Source organism: Anopheles coluzzii, chromosome 2 (assembly GCF_943734685.1).
Source record: "Anopheles coluzzii chromosome 2, AcolN3, whole genome shotgun sequence".
Classification (NCBI taxonomy): Eukaryota; Metazoa; Arthropoda; class Insecta; order Diptera; family Culicidae; genus Anopheles; species Anopheles coluzzii.
Window position 1 is genome coordinate 1,992,171 of NC_064670.1, and position 20,478 is coordinate 2,012,648.

Consider the following 20,478-nt stretch of genomic DNA (forward strand, 5'->3'; position numbering starts at 1 on the left):
AATTATCTTTTTAATGTTCTTCACGGTGGAAATTATGAAAGTATCACCCGCTTTATGTATCCCGGATAGCTATTAGCGAGCGCGACTTCGCTTGACATTCGCTCTAGGGCTGTGGGACAAGGTAAGATTTTGTCAGCGAAAGATGCTTTTCGTCGTCGTTGGGATTTGGCATTTCTTCTCCACGCTCTCTCTCGCTCTCTCTCTCTCTCTCTCTTTCTCTCTCTCTTGCTCTCTCCTTTTATCTCTCATCAACTCTTTTTCTCCCCTCTTTCGACTTTCTCATCCAATTTACGACCAAGATATTAATTACAGCAAAGTGTAATACCGCCCAAGTACAAGTACCGACCATACCTTCCAGCGTGTTGCTATCAAGTATCAGCCGTACTGCCTAGTATGGTGATAAATATGCTCTCGAACTGAGGGTGACGAGAAAAGTCGTTTAAAACAAACATACCTCCTTTGGCCCTTCCACCACCTCCACCCGGCAATGACAAGGCAATGGCTAATTAATACGTAATGGTATCGTTTCGGCAAAATAAAGCTCAACAGCACCATCGCAACAATGACAACTAATCAGGTGACGGTGTTGTCATGACGCGTACTTCGCTACATCCATCCTTCATCCTTATCACCCGCCTTCCCATTTCTCCCCACCGCCGGACATTCCCCCCTGGACGTCGAATGTTCGAACGATGCATCATAAACCACACCTGACTTTGCGCGGGGACTCACTTTACACTTTCTTTTCCGGTCATTACGCGCTGACGGCGCATCCTAACGTGCGGTCCCATAAAACGCCCCGCCCCACCATGACAACATCTTGATTGCAAAACTTTCAACCATTTCGCTTTCGATCTTCTTGCCGAACTTTTACCTCCCGGCGATGGGCGACGTAACGTAAAGCTCCAGCGGCTGTCAAAAGGTTTAATTCGTTTGTCGGCTCCAAACTGCACTAATTGAGACAAGTTGTTATGTTTATTATCATTATTATTATACGCATAATTACCATTCCCTTAATCCGGCTTGATAAATGTCTCGTTTATTGAATACTTTATTAGTGCTTCGGTGCTTACCGTCGGTCGTTGTGCGGTCCCGCGGCGGATCGCAATCTTTCACTTTCGGGATCGATAGCTTTTAAGCTATCGGGTTTTGGGGCTTTTTTTTTTTTGGTTTGCTGCATCCTGGTGGGCAACCTTTATGTTCCATTACACGGAAGAGGGTATCGTTTCGTATAACTTTGCATTATCGTAAAAATATTCCGTTCCGGTCTTAAGTATCCAATAATGTGCATTTTTTGTTCCGAATTTCCACCAGTTTATCAGTCTTTCGTATCATATCTTAAAGACTTTTTATATAAAAAGCATTATTTTGAAGTATTTTTCTATCTAGTATAATATAGAATCTAGCTTATTGTCGTGTATAACACATTAAATCGAACAAAGCTTTGGAATTTTCACAAATCTTGACAAATGCTTTGATAACTGGAAAATGTAATAATTACACCATTTTACACCTTAGCACAAACTCATGTCCACAGTTTGCAAGAAGCATTAGTACGGTCCAACGACCAGGGCTCTGTCCATGGGAGTGTGAATATATGCAGATAGTACACCGTTTGGCCATTAGATTGGAACGATTCAGCATTCATTGCAAAGGTCATTTGTCAAACTGGTCGGTTGCGTCGGACACTCAATGATTCAACCACAGATCGGTTTATAATCACGTCAAAGCTCATGTTTATTGAAGCCATCCCGATCCCCGGCTTCAACCCGGTCCCGAGGTCAACAGCTTGCCTCCTGCTCGAACCGGGAACGCTCGATACCGAGCGCACATGCTGATGCAAGCACACGTAATTAAGACGGTATACTTGCTGCCCTGCGAACTCGACCGAACCGCCAAGAATCATCGCTACCGAAACGTGACAAACATACTTACACACACACATACAGAGATACACTACACCAACAAAACGAGGTCCAATCTGTGAAGGCATCTCGAGCAGCGGCTCATTTAACTAAGCATCCGAGCGGTTCCCATTGCCATTCCCTTTCGGGGACGATGCATTTGCGTGTGTGCGGGCCAAGCGGGCCAAGTGTCAGACCGAGTCACAATGCGTAAATGATGAATGAGGGCACACGATCAGGATTAAGCAATAATCACAGCAAAACCACTCGTTATCCTCATTAACGACGCCATAAACGTATTAAACTGTGTGTCCCCTCGTTGTGTACCGTGTGCCCCTGTTTGCTCAACCTCGCTGCCCACACTGGGCACACAAAAACACTCGTGTGCCCGGTACACTTACCGCACGCCACCCACAGCACACAGACCTTTGTTTCCTGGGTGTGGGGTCGTCCAGCTCGCAATGTCTGTCGGTAGCTGAAGGGTAATTTAATAATACTTTCCTCAAAAGCAACCGGAAGAAACTAAATGGCTTAGAGCACACCTCAAGAAATAGGCTGGCTGCAATCAAAGAAAAGACACACACACGCACACGCACACTCGCCCACATGCGCATGAATTCAATTGCGTAACGAAATAATGGCCCGGCCCGGGGGCCATCGTCCGAGCGGGCACTAGCACATCGTCCGAGCAGGAGCAATAATATCATTAAAATCCATTGCAGAAATCAGAAGCCAAATTTATTGGCCATAGACCATCGCACACTCCCCCTGATGTTCCTGTCCCCATCCTCCCCCATCCCGCTGTCTTTGAATGCTTTTAATTAGAAACCATTTATCAAAAAATTATCATTTCCCGTCGCTTTCTCCGCAGTTTAGGGCGTTTGATCGCATTGCGCCCCTCATGCTCATTTGTACCACCAAAAAGGGCGGGTAGGGAACGAACGGAGCAAAAACGAATGGAAATCTAATTGAACGAGCGGCAAAGGCGCAAGAAAGCCCAGAACCGTTAAGAAAATTTATTTCTTCCCTACCTTTTATTCCCCCTTGCTATCTTCATGCACTCCGGATGTCGATGGTCGATGGTCCATGTGGTTTGGTTCTCAAAGGGAAGACTGTACCTGCTGCCACCTTCGTTGCGTTGTTCGATTTCTAGACGGCGATCGAGAAGGAGCGATTGTGACCATCACACCACCCGGGTTGGGCTTTCGTCGTGCATTGGGGAATCGGATCCGGAAGGGGCATTAATGGTCCGTCTTGCTGCTACCTATGCTCTAATGCGGCATATAATCGGCCTTCCCGTGAATGCCGGTGCTCGATAATTGATGAATGCTACTGCTCACCGGGCGTACTGGTGCAAATGTAGAGGACGAATCCAGCAAGACGCCGGGCGGGCCAGGAATTTCGTTTGATCGCACGATCCAGATAGGTTCGGATTGCGGTGAAGCGAGAGCTGCCTTTGCCACTCATTATTGTAATGAAAACTTTCCATTATTGCCAATCACTTCCGGCTGATCTTAACGTTTTGCTAATTATAATAACCGAATTGAAGCGAATGGACAAACAACGGCCAACAACCACCAAACATCTTTATTCAGCAGCGCCTCGGTCCTCGGAACGGTTTGAAAGCGTACATGCGGCCATTTTATGGTACGCATGCGATCATCATATTTCATAAGTAAGCAAACAGAACCCATCCAATTGCTTATCAAAACCCCCACTCTGACGGCTGCTTCAGCCCACCTCGTCACCCTAAACCCTCGTCAAAAATGGTTCGTGCGCGATAACCTAACCCTCCCACTTCCCCGAATCCTTGAACTCACCACCCAGGGCACTCTTTACCAATCCACCCACCCCATCCCCACGCCTGCCTTCCATACCAACTCACATGTGTCCCTTTATGTCAAGCAGCCCCAAACGGTACCGAAGAAAGAAAACGACTTGCGCACGGCAACCGGTGAGGCCCACAACGCGCCGCGCGCCTTTCGCTCGCAAGCTCGCTCGTCTTAAACGTGTGCCGGCAAGCGAAACCTAATGCGATTCAATGCGTAATGGTGTGCACCCCTGGCGTGCAAACGCTCCCTCCCTCCCATCGTCCCGTGTGACACACACATTTCACATCAAATAAACGTTTCGCCAGCCGTATCACGGTAGATTGAAGGCGACAGCCGCCAACAAAATCAGCGTAGGAAGGCGTACGGCGCCCGGCTCGCTCGATTCAGCGAAACGGCGGCTTCCAATCAAACTGGCCCCGGTTAGGCCTCACCTTTTGCAGCTGTGCGGTGTTGCGTAAGCAGCAGCACGTTTTTTGGTGGCGTCTAGAGGCAAGGAAGTAACAACCATCTCTCACTGCCGAGGTATACGGTACGTAGTTTCGTGGTCACTAACTTTGGGGCTCATGTACTATAAATAAATAATTAAACCGGCTTGCTTCAAACCGGTACCGATGGTGCCACGGGAAGCTTTTGGTTAGGGGGGGGGGGGGAAACTTTTTCACATTGTTTGCCATCGAGCTATAAATATCTGTGTGCGCTGTAGGGCGGAAAAAAATCGCTACTATAAACACTACTGCAAGCAATAAATATTTACTGGGCCACTTTTGCAGCGCTAGTTAAAAGAACAAAGCAACAACATGCAAACTTTTAATAAATCATTTGTCCTCCACCATGTCCTGCGAACGCTAAGCAACAATTGATTTCGCAAGTGGATAGGTAAATTATTCACAACAATCACAACTGCATTGCCACCCGCCTGTTTATGACGTCCAACTTTCAAACAAACAATCATAATCAAATAAATGAACGCGAAGGCGAACACACATTGGCCGGGACGGACGACGGTCTTGCAACAAGTTGTACTGCAAGCTAGGTGTGTGTGTCTGTGCTCTTTTACATATCCGCCAAAAGGTAGTGATTTGATATTTTCCCAACTAAGAGCATGTTGAATAAATTAGCAGCCCCGGGGTTCGTATTACAATCGATAAGTCAACCAGCACCGGTTTGGCCCTTAACGCGCGACCGACACACGACCGGGCGGGTAGATCCTGACTACCTGTTTGACATATGCCACAGCGAGTAAAGGTTGCACTTATCCCACGACTCGAGCTCAGCAGCGTTGTCCTTAAAACTTCTGAATTATTCCATAAGCTTTCCACAATCCAGTGTACCTATTTCTCAGCAATTGTTCGAGCGGTATCGCCTATCCTGCCTGCCGAGCAGCTATCCAGCTGGTTGTGCAGCGGGGTTGGAAGAGAGGCTTTCCTTTCTTTCTGCACACAGATTTGTAGCTGCATAGTGCATATTTTAACGCGCTGCCAATGGGGAAAGAGGATTCGACACGGATTTCTAAATCCACTACTCTTCCACAGGGTTACTGCTGTGTTGTGGGGATTCTTCTTTAGTTGATGTCCGAGCAGAAATGCTCCAAATTGACCAGCTTTTGTTATTGTTGGACATCGTTAGCATTTGAACTGTCAAATTGTTTCATTGGCATATGTCAAACGTCCGAACCATCCTGTGCCATTGTCCCTTATCGTACTGCCACATCAGAGCAGGTGTCTCATGGCCAACTGAGCTCCTTCTTGGACACCGTACTTCACACTTTCCAGAACGTCCAGTGGACAGGCGGGATGTGTCAGGCAATGGAAAAGAATTCAAGTTTCTTTTTAATTGAATTTCCCGTCCAATACTCGCAGACGTCACGGCCAGCCTGTGTGTGAGTGTCCCCCTAGTGCCGGTACCAGCACGACAAACAAAACAGTTTTATTTGGTCGAAAAACTTTTCGCCCCTTCTTTCATTCTCACCAACACTGCCTTTGCTTGCGCTCCTCCCTGAAGAAGCTTTCCCAAGCTACTTTTATTTCGGTTTTTATTGAGTTGTTTTCATACTTACGGCGCCCATTGCCAGAACACGTCATGAATTATACTTTTTAACAGCAATAAATAGAGAAATTTACAAATGATTACCACCGCACCACTTGTGCCAGATGGGGGAGAGGGGGGCGCAAACGGTGCTTACCAAATTATTACACCTCTTATGTTGCCACAAAAAATCACACACACACACACTCACACTCACATACATATATATAGACACAGTCATATCCATTTGGAGAGCAAATTTACTCCCCCATCGACGCAATGGTTTGTTTTTATGTCTGCATGGGTGTGTGTGTGTGTGGCTGTGTGCATGTTTTTACAGCAGTTGCCAGTAGTATCCTGTTGACGCAAGTCTTGGCTTTTGCAATTTCTAACTTCTTGAATCCTCTCGTGCAGGCTTCCGCGGCACCGTACGCGAAACGAGAAGTAGCGACTCATTATGAAATCTGAAAGCAATAAGCAACCACTCGCCGAGCTTTTTAGCTTCCCCCATTGCACTCATTCACAGCGCCAGGGAAGTTGGGGATGCTGGGGGCAAACACCGACTCGCAACAGCCACCATTAAGTACGCTAAAGAATTAAGGAACTGCCTCGCAGAACGTTGAGCAGCTGAACAGTTACCGACTGTGGGTTGGCTTTTATCATTGTTCATAATTTTTATGTCTCACTCCAAACCAAGCCCACCAGAGGGGCTGGGCAGACGCTGCTGCCAAATGGGGAGCTGTTTTGCACTGGTTCGTTAACAATCACGATCTGGTCTTTTTATCTGTCTGGCATGTTGTTGTTCACCGTGTTGCCCCAGGAGAATCCTGGTTTGTGCGGTCTGCCCGAGCGGCGCTGTTGGATGTGCGCCTCTGCGCTCACAAATGTGGTAACTTTTACATTAATTACGTCCAACCAAGCGGCAAACTGGGTACGTTTCTCGGTGGTGCGTAGAATGTGTGCGTCATACGTTGGGGGGTGTAGATTTTGGAACAATTTCCGGTTGTCTTTATGCACTGAATTTCCGGTAACCTTTTCTTACAATTGTGTTGAACCATTTTTTTTGCAATGCTTTCTCCATCACATCTGTAGCAGGGTTCAAAATGGCTTCTGAAGTCACTAACAAAATATCCCAGAGTTTCACCGGAATAAAAACAGCTCAACAAAGACAAACTTTCCAACAGAAACCGATGCGAATGCGGAAGTGAAATTTATTACTCTCCACAAAAACCTGTCGGCACAATTTAGTGCAAAGTTGGCGAAATCCACTGGGCTAGCTGCAATGGTAGATAGTGCAGAGCTGCAGGAGGTATCACAGAAACACACACGCAGCTGTGGAGGAGGCAGTTCGTTTGCAGGGTGTCGAGTGTTATGATAGATTAAAAGGAAAACCCCAGCACCGGTGCGTCTGTGTACGTTTCTCCCGCATAGACAAAAGGCACGAGCAAATAAATAAGTAATTGCAAGTGTGAATACAAACTTTGATTTGCTTTCTCGCAAATGCATGCAGCAATGCAGCAGCAGCAGCACCACCACCACCAGCAGCATTGCACCAGGAGAGCGCACTTTACTTGAAGGAACCGAGCAGGGAAAGGTAATACGGCTTCCCATATTGCCTTCAACGAATGTGCTTTATTTATTGCATATGATACGAAAGCCCGGCGGCATTGGCTGTGCAAGAGCCTTTGGTGTGGCTGGGTGAACGTTGAAGGCTTGATAACAAATGTAGGATGAAGATGCTTTCTATAGAAATTCGTTACAATACAGTACTTTAGCAGCTGCCTTGCTTGGTTGTGTTGCAGGAGTTTATCATTCTATTTAAAGGGTTGATTAAATGTAGCTCCACACGTACGTTTGCTCTCCTTGCTAAGCCACAACTGCTGCTCACCATCCGTTACTAATCCGACTGCAACTACCGCTGCCATGGTAACACATTTTTGCCTTCTATTTACATGACCTCCTTTTCGACTGCCTCCCAACTGCCAAACATCCAATAAGTGCATTGCAGTGGACAAGCCGCCATCGCCACAAACACAAACACCGTGCACACTAATCCATCATCGTCAAACCAGTTTTACATCGCCAAATCGTATCATGCGTCCTATCAGCCAACGACGGTACGCGGGCATGACCAAAGTGTAAACATGTTTACATTTTTATTTCCCCAACGTCCGTGCCAGCCCGACCTGGCTAGGTGCAAATTTATTGATGCTCCCCCCCCCCCTCCCCGCACCACGTTCGCCAACGCTCATAAAATACTCTGGCCACTATTCTCGCTCGCCCTCTTTCGTTTGCCCTTTGGGTGTTTCAGTTTGGAAAATGATTCGCTTGCAACTCCATGCTCTCTCGCTTACGCACTGAACGCATCACAATAAACTCACCTACCCTCCTCCCTTATCACTCGATAGTTCTTTGCACCTCGCATCACCAAGCCCAAGTCGAAGGCCATGCGGGCGACGAAACACAAAAACAAATCCTACTCCAAAGCACCGACGGTGACTATTACATGCATGAAGGAGACGCCACGCCAATGCAGTGTTACGATACGTGCCATAAAAAAACGGCAACATTCATAAAACGTGAAACGAAAAAATAAATTCACCACCCAATAAACAATTTAACTCGCTCGCTCCGGGGCGGGTGCGAGAGGCGGGAAGAACGAAAAAGCGAGAAAAAAAGGGCAGCATCCATAACCATAACAACATCAGCCAGCGGACACATTCACCAACACGGATCGGGGGCCATTCCCGGGGTTCGGATTGGTTGTGAAAGTTGCCGAACATTTCCACCATCACCATCGATGTCAACACTCGCTTTTTGCACTGGCCTTGTGGCTTTTTCGGTCACGCTACTCTGTGCCTGGACGCATCCTCTGGACTTGCCCTGGGTCGGTATGTGTCGGAGTGTCGATTTACACACACACACACACATGCATACAAGCCATGCCAAATGTATCTATCTTGTCGTCACATTCGAATGGTTGACCAAAACCGAAATACCAAACCAAACAACAACAAAAAAAACAATCAAGGCTGGGCGCCTCCATCGCTCCTGCTGACCGTTTGATGGCATGGAGACGCCCGGTAGTATTACCTCGTACCAAACCAAACCCAAAAAAAAAGTAGCTCGTGAAAGCTGACTCGGCCACTAAGGAAAGGGGGGAAAATGAACACACATACATTGCGATGGTTGTTGGGTGTGAATGTACAAGCGTGTATAGTTGGGGTAAAAAGCCATTCCGATTATGGTCACCAGCGGCAAATGATGATGAAGATGTACCAGGCCTAGGGTTTTGGGGGAAAAAACTGGATAACGACGGAGCCTAGTGAGGAAAGCGTGCCATAACACGCCACAGAACGTCTATCATGCTGGTAGGCCAGCAAATCCACTGCTCAACCCCGACCCGCTGCCCCATGCTGTACGGCTACAATGACTTCCTACGCGCGATTTACTATCCATCGAAGCCATTCACGACTGACCATTTGGCCAGTGGCCATCCACTACACCTAGCTGGTTCGTTATTCTGCTGCTCTGCAACGCCGGCCCGCACTGGCCAAAGGGAACGATAACTTCATCCAGTGTAAAAGGCAACCATCCAGGGCAACCATAGCAACGCCAGCAACCATTGAAAGCGCTTCTAATGGTCCGAAATGCCGCTACAGTGCCGCTGTGCTTCGTATTTCGATTTAATAATCCTCCCTGCCCACTGGAACCACTGGATCCAGAGCGTAGCGTATCATACGAATACGGCTGCCGGTAGCACAAATCCCGGAAAAAAGATAAAGATATAATCGCCACTTAAAATGCCATAAGCCTTACACCGTCACGCATTGTTCTGAACGGTGGAGGACATTACGAGATTAGATGGCAAATGGGCAGAAAAGGGATTCGTGGGAAAGCAAACAGAAACTTTATATACACACACACACGCATACTCACAAAGTAGCCCAATTGATTATGAAGGAAGGAATGTGAATGGAAGCTTTAAAATGTTTCCCGTCCATCAGTACTCCTTCGAATGCTACATTCTTCCAAGTGAACTTTCTTCCCAGCCGTTGATCCTTGAAAGACTAATCATAATTGAAATACTTGCTCCATCAACTGTTGTTCTAAAGGCTAATCTGTTGGTTCTACAAAACGTCGTGCTGTCAAAAGCTCTGAGCCGTTCTAAGGCTAATCCACACTTATTCCCTCTTCAAATTTGTCCATTTACTAACGACGACAAAGATTTATTTATATTTAATTCCACAGATTCCACATTTCCACTCATACTTTAGCACACATTTGCATGCATAACCCCATTGCGCAAACGGCATGGCAGCAGCAATCTGTACAAGCATCGCATTGAATTATACCGACATAAATGCAAAGCCCTTTGACAAGTCCTGTTGACGATCTGCCATCCAGGGTCCACCATCCAGCCAGTCTGTCCACACAGTGTAAAGCACAATCTTCAAAATGTCAAAAGCGCAGCATGATGAAGCATCTTCCAAATTGCACACAATTACGTCAATAAAAATAAATTGAAACAGAACCAAGCTCCAGACGGGAGGCAGGAGGGCAATATGGGATTCTCTCTACAAATCCACCTCAAACATACATACACACTCAGTGCAAGAGATTTACGGCAAGCTACAGTCACTGAGATACAATGACGAAACAAACACAGCTCACAGTTGGTGAGGTTTAATTTAGGGACGACATGGCAAGCATGCCACTTTTCCGACGAATTCTCCAAAACGTCTCCAAAATACACACCCATACACTCTGCATAGTGTAACAAGATGATCCCGAGAACGCATAAACCCTGCAAAAGATGAATTCGTTTCTTATGATTAATTTTCCCTTGTACACAAACACACACACACACACACACACACACACACACATTTGAGCACTTTGCACCATGCTTGTGTTATGAAAAATGCTCGATTTACACTTTGCATGGGAATGGGTGCTCTCCTTTCGTCTGGCGTCCTTCGCTTTGCTGTTATTTTGTTTGCGATTCCTGCTCATTATTAATTCCACAAAATAAATGCCATTGTACGGGGTCGAAACAGTCGAAGCACGTACGACGGTGTCTTCCAGTTGATTGCGTGTTAAGCAGCACGCGCAATCGACCGTCGCATTACTCAGTGTGTCCCAGTTTCCCAGCTCCCCTCCCTCCCCGTGTTTGACTTTATGCCTTTTGGGGGCAGCGAACAATTCAACCCCCGCCCGCCAATGCGGCCAGATTACAGGGGTACGGCTTACTCAAGCCGTCTGCCGTATTACAACATTCCTTCCCTGTCGAGCGAACCACTCAAACATAAATCACAAACACTTTCACAAAACGTCAATGGATTATCCACGCAAATCAAAAGTCCATCACAATTTACAAGGAGAACTCTCCAAACCAATCACACAAATCATAATTTCCCCACCCGCACCTCGCACCCGCCAAAGGGACTCTCCTTTCAGTGGCAAAACTTTACCTTGCCATTTTAGGGGGGAAAGCTTCCGCTGCGAATCCCCATGCGAAAGTGCGCGTGAGCGAGACGAGCGAGCTTTCGTCCCCCATTCGCCCGAGCGACTTCATTGACTGAAAGGAGAATGGCACTGGAGAATGCTCGGTAGGTAGCCTTCGGGATGGAGCAAAATCGAACTTTGGATTTGCCCCCTCCCCCTCCTGCCTCCCCGTGCCAGTGCCGCCCCGGTACTTCCGCGCGGACGAAATAAATCAACCCAAAATCCACTTGTCATCGGAGAAACTTTTTGCCCGTCCTGCTCTGTCAGGCACTCCGTCGACTTCGCCCCCCCCCCCCTTCACGCCGGAGACTGCAAAGACATTCGACGAGTAATTTATTTCATAAGCCATCATATCGATTCCTCTCACTTCGTTTGATTGATACCGACAGGATTTGGATCTTGACGGTCGCTGTCGTTGTCGTCTTCGCAGGCGTCCGTGCGCACTCTGGTGCGTCTTAGCACCGACACGAACTGCACATTACACAGCGTCGAAAACTTCCAAATGAATTATTGCCTTCCACAGCAAACCCTCCGCTTCCCGTGGGTCCCTTTCCTCCCCGTTTCTTTTTTCAATATTCAAGGTGAGCTGAGATACAAGCAATGTGCGTTCGAATGACGCTTGGAAGCCCTGGTGGGCGGATCACCATTACGCGTTTGGTGCGATTTTCTCGAGGACCTTTTACCGGATTCCAGCAATTACCGACACGTGTCAAAGCCGTCCGCTTAAAGTGACCTTTTTCCGGTAACTTTACACTCGGTCCAAAGCTCTTTCTTCATTGAAAAACTGACAGAACGGGGGCTTTCCGAACGTTGCACGCATTTAGAAAAGGGCGTACGAACGCGCACAACCATAGACGACATAAACGACTCCATGGTGCATGCATTTCGGTCTGCACCGTTTGCAGCCAAACAAGCAAACACGGAGAGCGCAAAATAACAATCACAATTCAGCTTCTGTCAGCATAATCCACTTAAATCATACTCAGTCAACAGCAGCAAAAACCCAGCCCACATTCTAAATTGCATAACCTCTACCTGCTCACCCACGAGCTGCCAGCTACCTCTCTCTCGCACGCGCTTTGTGCCGCAACCCTGCCTAACGAAGGGTGACGCTAATTTCCGGCCATCCAAACCAGAGCACACAGTGGCTGGCCGGGCGGGCGTCTGGATTTTGAACAGCCTATCAGCAGCAGTGACGAAAAAAAACACGAATATCGCACATCCCTTGAGAGAAAACCTCAAGAAAATGCAAGGCAAAGGATGGTAAAAGACACCCCTTGGCACAGACCGAAGGCCACTCTAGACGCGGCTGTCCTTCTTCTGCTGGAACTTCGTTCATTCCACCGCGCGCAATCTGCCCCGGGCGCAATATTCAACCTTTTGTACAGTTTTGAAGCTGCCCCGCTCGCTCCGCTCCGTCCCTGCCCGCCCTGACGTGCGCGCATGAAGGAATAATTCTTTCCGCTTTTACATTCCCATTTATGCAGCACCCCGGCTGCAGGCGCTGCGATGCGCCGTCGAGTGGGTACTTGAACTGATTGCATAAACCAACGATACAACTGTTGTACGACAAGCGTATCTCGCTGCGGGCGCCTCCAGGGCCCTCCTTCCTTGATAGGGGGAGAAATAAACCACAATAGTAATGCTTGAATGTGGACGAAGAAACATCCGGACGATGTAAAAACATGGCATGGCAGGCGTAAGAAAAGCTCGAGCCGGATTTTGCCCTATCTTACAAACATGCCAAGCCACTGCTCCGAACGTGCACGTGGGACTTTATCAGCACGCTGGGATTTGCGTTCAGCCTCTTCATCCTTTTCCCCTACGCCGTAACACCAGCTTTCCTTTGCAGCAGCAGCAGCCGCAGCAGAAGCAACACTGGCGATGCTTCTGCTCATATGCGCCTCCCATATCGGGGCACATTCCAACCCCATACATGACTACAAATGCATACCGGAGCCACTGATTACATGCATAAGAAGCAACGGAATAGGTGTATCGTGTGATTCTGAGTGATTCTTTCCGTCCCGTTTCCCGTGTGAACGTCTCCGCGAGCTTTAAAGATAAAATGAATGGAACGTGGAAACATGCAACTGCACGAAAAGCTTTTAATCTTGTCAACTCCTCCCGTTGCTGCTAATTCTTTCGTTTTTTTTTGTCTCTCCTCTCTTTTAGAACATGTTACAGCTTCGCTGATCCGAGAAACACTCATTTTCCGGTCTTTTTGTGAAACATTGTGTGTTTCGCTTCGAATCGAAGCTGTTGTGGTTGATGTACCAAACAGGAAACGGGGAAGCGGAAACAACACTGCAACAATTAACTTATTAATATGTACAGCAAAACTGTGCCAAAGGATTAAAAACTTGGCTACCTCATTAATCTTGCTTCCTTCCAACCTTTATCCACCTTTAAATCCCACACAAACATGAAGCCAAAAGACTCCACAAGAGCGTTTTTCCATATGCAGCTGAATAATTAAATCACAATTACCACTCGCTTAACTTAAACCCCGCTGTAAGCTTTCGTTTATGATGGTTTTTAAACTTCCACTTCCCAAGGTCAGGCTGGTAGCAGAACGAACCCGACATTACGATGCTTCCCCGGCCACCCCAACCCGAACAAAGCCCGGTGACCAACGCCCGGGCGGTAATGGTTCTCCCCGGTGAGCAGTTAGCGGCTGCACCAAACATTAGTATTCAACAAGCGTTGCCGAATCGGCTAAAGTATCTTGACCGTACACACCTGGAGGCTTTATCGGGGCCGGTTTTGGAGGGCCTCGCAAAAGACTGGAACTACGTACTACGTCAGCGAACCTCCTTTATCCCTGCTGCCAAGGGAGCGGTCGGTGGTAATTATCAATTTGCAATCAAGCTGCTTTGGGTAGAGTCGTAAAATTAAATGACATTAGTGTCTCTCGCCACATGCGTGGTGTGTGTGGGCGTAATGTAAGGCTGCAAAGCTCGAGCCCTGAGCTTCATCAGGAGTCAGGATTGGAAGTTGTCCCTTTTTTTTGTTGCTTTTCCAACCAGATCATTATTAGCTCTTAATGCTCGCATATGCGTTTTAATGTTCGTACGTATTCGCACTTTACGAAACGATGTGTGAGTGTGTGTGTGTGCGCGGGAGCCGCTGTTGGTGGGAGATTAAAACTGAACTTTATAGTTTCCGAATAAAATCCATTTTCCATGACGTGTTTCATCCGTTCCACGGTTAAGCCGTTTCATCATGGCATGCTTTAACCGAGCTTTAAGCGTAGCGTGTGCACTGGCTGGGTTTGGGTGTGCTGGCTTGTTCCCATGGAGATAGCACATGGCTCGAGGGGTTTCATTTACGAGCATCATTGTTACACTACGCTACTCCGCCGCTGCTTTGTTCGACACCCACCCACCCACCCACAACACAACACAGCGCCGAACAACAATGTTTAATTAATGCATCAAATGTCAGAAATGACGGGTGCGCGACTAGAACTCATCGCCTGAACGAAACCAGCTCACCCGCACACCCACATGCACGAGGCTCATAACCATGTCATCGTTTTTAAACTCGTCCCACAACACTGAACCACAATCACGGTTCCAAAGGGGTACGAGGAGGGGGGGGAGGGGAGGGCAGTATCCCCGTGTCTATCCGGGTGAGATAATGTACATTTTCCACTTCATTTTCATCACGGCACGGTACCATGCTGTGCAAGACAACCCACAAACCGGGCACACAGCCGGTCTTTGCATGTAGTTTGGGGGTAAAAAGTGTATGAGTCACTCCTTTCCCATACGCTCTGCGCCTAACACCGATGAGCATGATGACGATGATGACGGTGCTGCTGCTGCTGCTACTGTTACTGGGTCCTGCAGCCCACCGGTGGCTGGAAGTTGTGCCCAGTTTTTTGTCACTTCCCGTGTCACTTACAAGCGTCTCTATTCTAAACAAGGACAGCCGCGGGAAAGGATAAAGATGAATTTTGATTCTTTTTTTTATTAATATTTTGCTGCATACGATTTTCTGGTGAAGTGACGATCATACGCCTCGTTGAGCTCGCTGGGCCGGTCCATACAAGCTGCCAGACAAGCGTGCCACGTATGATGTTTGATATGCGAACCGGGATGGTGTGTCAGGCGTAAGAGATATGCATGCCGACAGAGACACACACACACAGCCACACATGCTGGACGGACCCTTATCAGCCTCTTAGCTACTCCGCGACAAAACTGTATCAAACTATGTTGCAAAAAATGTTTTATATTATTGTTCAAAAGTCATGCTAAAAAGATGAACGGGATATTGCTGTTGCGTTCCTAAAACAACTAGGAGAAACGAATAGCCCACCCGATTGTATCAGGATAAAACAGGAAATAAACTACCGTAAATCGAACTGATCCATATTCATCTGCCAGTGGACCGTACTGCTACTTTTGTCCGTTGATTCTATCACATTTTCCTAACCGGAGTACCACAACATATTCTACACACACACACACATACACAAATGAAGCACTGAATTCAGGCACACGACAGGCATACTGCTCCAATGAGTGATGGAATTCAATATTCGTGTTTTGGTGATGAAGGATTTTCCCCCCCGACCTAAGAATAACTGTTACCCGACGTTACCCGAACCTTAAAGATGGATATCAGAGAACATCATCTAACAGATGGCCTAATTGAATGGATAAGAGGACTGATAAGGAAACACATTTAATGTGTTCAGCTAAGTAACCTTTTCGTTCAATAACTCTTACTTTTCTTGCTAAGAAATTTCCTTTCTTTTCTCGATAAAACATGTGACTCTACTGACTATAGAACAACTAGATGAAGAGTTGGATCAGGCATTTGCGAAGAATTCAGATAAAACCAATTCATTACATCAAAAGAATACTTTCAATGGTACATCATATGTTCCGAGAGTAAAGCTTTCACATTCTTCGTCAGATAAAGGTTTAAAGTAAAAGCATTGATTAGGCTTGCTTCCGGCCATTTTCCCCGAATGCACAATTCCACAACCGATTGTACTCGGTAAAAGGTAACTGGAAGGAGAATATTTGTAAAGAATAATGCATGTACGGTCTGCCGTAGAGGCAATCGGCCAAAAGTATCGGTAAAAATAAACAAACCACATCGGAAACAGTCAAACCAGTCGAAGAACGTTGCCCATCAACCCATTGCAAACGATATCAACTCTGGCTTTTGTGCATCAACCACTGATAATGGTCACTCAATGTGAAGACACATTTATTTTGCTTCTTTTTAATGTCGTACCACCACGCCACCGTCGTCACCGTTAGTTTAGACGCCCGTCGTAGAGCTGATAAAGGTGCGGATGGCCGCGTTGCCCAGGTTAGTGTAGATAGCGGCCAGTGGACCGCCGCACTTTGTCGATCCCCACGACACGATGCCGATCTGGCGGCCACCGGACACGAGTGGGCCACCGCTGTCGCCATTGCACGAGTCCTTGCCCAACTCTCCGGCACAGATCATCCTGCAAATGAAAAAGGCAAGAATTGAGTATGTGTTAAAGCATCTTGAGTTTTCAGACTCAGTCTTTCTGTAGCAATGTATACGCACTGTGGTGATACCAGTACGCCGCTCCACTGATCCATACATTCGGCCTTATCTACGATGGGTATTTCCACTCCGGCCAGTGTCATCGATTGCTTCGCACCTTCGCTCTACGAGACATGGGCAGCGATAGGGGTTGATTTTGAGTCAACACACAACAATTTGAGGTAGCTCTGTACCTCTCGCACGCGACCTACCTGACGTCCCCATCCAGTCACGATGGCGCGCACTCCAGCCATCGGCTCATAACCCAGAGGCACCAGACCGATGTATCCGGTGTTGGGACCACTGAAGTGAGTGTTGACCCGGATCACTGCTACGTCATTGTCCATCGTGCTGGGAGCGTACATCGGGTGAATGATGATGCGAGTTGCGTTGTAGATACGGCCACCGGTCGACTGGCTGCCGGTTCCCGCTAGTAGCGAGATCTGCAAGTCCCGTTTAACTCATTACTCGCGCTCCGTTCTTCGCCGCTCTGCTCACCCTACGGCACTTACCGTCCTCGGATCCGGATCGGGAAACAGACAGTGGGCCGCAGTAAGTGCCCAAACGCTCGATATGATCGATGCACCGCAGATGTGATAGTCGTAGCTGCGCAGCGATAGCTGGTACACGTGCGTCTCAATACTAACCGGCTCACCGCCGACGATCTTCTTCAGCGAACCAACGCTGCCCACCGACTGCTGTGCACGATCGTCGACCTGCTGTGCACCTGCCGGCAGCATGCGCCGCCCGTACACCGTGCTCGCTACATCCTGCGCACTTGCTACGGCCAGCGCCACTGCACAAATCACTACAAACACGTTCATTACTGCACCGCTGGACCCTACTGCTGCTATAAGTGGTACATACGACCCCGGGCCGGATATTTATAGCACGTGCATGCCGGATGAACGGGATGCAGTTTCAGAAGCCACCGGCGAAAGCGCCCATGGACACCCGTACCCGTCTACTCAATCATTGTACGTCCGCTGTCCAACAGTGACTTCTGCCAATTTCTTTCGCTGACACTATCGTACTGCAATCAGGCGCCTGTCACCAGGAACAAGCATCAGAGTGCGAACTATACGCACATCGCTACCCTGCAACAACCACTCACTCATGGCTTTGTGCTGTTTAATGCTACAGTGCAAACCTACGGAGGCTTCGGGTTGATAAAGCCACAATGTCCACAGTGTTTGGGTAGAAGTTGGCTGAACCAGAGACCTGCTAAATTAGTGCTACTGAACTGAGCCCTTTGGCAGCGCGCTCTTACCTGAGTGTCTTTCGGTATTAACATCTTCACACCAAAACATCTTCAAAATGTGCATATTGTGTCTACCTGACGTCCAGCATAAACCAATGGGCAACAGCTATCACGATTACACGCATCCCTTCCGTATTCGGCTGCGCAAATCAGGCTTAAGGTGGAAAAAGATACATGAAAGTAAATCTTACTATTCTATGCATTCACAACTTACTCGAGAGGAATCCATACCGCCGGGAAAGGCACAATCTTCGTCGGTCAATAACGGTATGTCGACGTGCTATAATTGATTCGAAACAGATGCAACAGTTTTTAAAACAATAGAAACGTGTCAGTACGGCTTACGCTGGCTCCATTACATCTAAGTTTCTTCCTAACAGTGTAGACCCATTCTGCGAGAACTGCGTGAGATCCTGGTACTTTCACCGTTCCAAATTCAAGTCAAGTTCTCCCTCATATGCAGTACAGACACGTCAAACTCCGTCCTCCAGTCGTATTAATTCGTATTGTTGATGATGGTCGATAGCATCGACTAGGTCGACTAGGTTTAAGCCAAGAGCCGATGTTAAAAACAATCAGAGTAACCGTAATAAGTGCTGGCACAGGGGACGTGCAGTGTGCCGCAGACAGGGCCTAGCGTGCTCGTACGGATAGTCGGCAATGTTCTCTCCTCGAAAGACTGCCTACAAAACTACTAACAGGCTACTTTTTATGGAAAAAATAACAAATAAACCAACCAATAACAAATAAAACGACACTGTCTACCCACCTAGGCAGAAGCAAACACATTAATTTAGGCTTAAACTTATCGACCAAGTTGTTGTTGAGTCACTTTAGCCAAAAATTAAAAACAAATAAACAAACCAACGGTTCATTTGCCTGGCGACACATTAAAACCAGACCAAACTGGCTCGATCGACAAATACAAAGCATGTGAAGGACATTGGATTAACTCGGCGGGATGCCATTGCGCCATGGTGCTTGGACAATTTCGATTAATTTTACAGCTGCCGTTATCGAAAGTCGTAAAGCAATAACACCACAATGGCTGTAAATCATCTATAACGTCATCTACGCATGTAATCTGCCCTTGCATGCCCTTGTTTCGAACTTCATCTTGGCCAAACGTTGACTATATGTACAGTAAGCTCCAACTTTATTCACAATTCACATCCACATTCCAACTCCCATTCGCTTAGACACCGGTAGTTTGGGCGATCCAGTTGCGGATCAACGGGAAGGCAACGCGAGCAAACACACCCGGGCTGGTTCCGACGCACTGGGTATCGCCCCAGGATACAATGCCGATTTGCCGGCCGCCAACCACCAGCGGACCGCCGCTATCACCGTTGCAGGCATCACGTCCAGGTTCGCTAGCGCAGATCATGCTGTAAGCATATTGGAAACGGACACCGATTAGCCCTGTGCAATGTACCTCTTGTGACGCATTCAACTTACTCAGGAGTAACCCAGCCAGATCCCCACGACGATTCACAAGCAGCCTGGTCAACCACTGGAATATCGACGCGACGCAAAATATGTGGAAGAGTTCTATCCTCCTGAAAAAGCAGAGAACCAACAAACACCATGTAATTGCCATTTCCACACTCTTTTTTCGGAGGCTCCTCCAGCGTCACTTACAATCAGACCCCATCCGCTCAGAACAGCACGGGAACCGGCAGCGTGGGTGGCACCGACCGGATCCAAGGCGATGATGGCAATGTTCTCTCCGCTCAGCGTAGTGGTGGTACGGAGCACGCACACGTCGTTTCGCAGGTTCCAGTCGTCGTACTCCGGGTGGTTAATGATCTGCTCGACTTGGAACACAACGCCACCGGACGTGCGGTTGGAGCTACCGCCCTGCAGCGTGATGACGCCCGGTGCCGGCACCGGGAACGTGCAGTGAGCAGCAGACAGGGCCCAGTTGGCAGAAATCACCGACGCTCCGCAGCTGTGCGTGCCACGGCGCAGCGACAGCTGGTACGGATAGTTGGCGATGTCGGCTTCGACCCCTCCGTAGATGCGGCCCTGGAACGGGGGCTGCTCAACCAGTCCCTTGGTGTAGTACTCGCCCGGCATGCGACGGTTGTACTGCAGCCACACCTCCTCCTCGGTCAGGGCCGCTACGCCCGCCGCGAACAATGCCAACACCACGATTGCCTTCATGTTGCTCTTCCGAATACGGTACGAATATGGCGGGTGTGATGCAGTCTGTTTCTTTTATACCTCCCCCAAGAAACAATCGCCACCGCCAATCAGCTGGACCACGATAATGACTTCGCCCGATCGTGCGTGGCTCCGCAGACCTCAGACTATCAGCCTTCTCAGGTGCCCCCTGCATTATCAAACAGCACCCATTACGTGCGATTAGCAGTTATCGGATGTGATTAGCAAAACCAACGTCTCA

At 48.1% G+C, this 20,478-nt stretch overlaps 2 protein-coding genes across 2 annotated transcripts; both read right to left on the reverse strand.

Annotated features, from left to right (window-relative positions):
- Window positions 1-16,451: 16,451 nt before the first annotated feature.
- Window positions 16,452-17,681, reverse strand: LOC120948506 (trypsin alpha-3-like). Its single transcript, XM_040364910.2, has 4 exons — window positions 17,323-17,681; window positions 17,023-17,253; window positions 16,832-16,935; window positions 16,452-16,745 (listed from the first exon to the last, which is right to left on the reverse strand). The coding sequence occupies exons 1-4, from the start codon at window positions 17,632-17,634 to the stop codon at window positions 16,553-16,555; spliced, it is 840 nt and encodes a 279-aa protein (XP_040220844.2). The 5' UTR covers window positions 17,635-17,681; the 3' UTR covers window positions 16,452-16,552.
- A 1,529-nt stretch (window positions 17,682-19,210) lies between these two features.
- Window positions 19,211-20,276, reverse strand: LOC125906415 (trypsin alpha-3-like). The gene is made up of 3 exons (XM_049605114.1): window positions 19,703-20,276; window positions 19,530-19,623; window positions 19,211-19,459 (listed from the first exon to the last, which is right to left on the reverse strand). The coding sequence occupies exons 1-3, from the start codon at window positions 20,235-20,237 to the stop codon at window positions 19,267-19,269; spliced, it is 822 nt and encodes a 273-aa protein (XP_049461071.1). The 5' UTR covers window positions 20,238-20,276; the 3' UTR covers window positions 19,211-19,266.
- Between the last annotated feature and the right edge of the window lie 202 nt (window positions 20,277-20,478).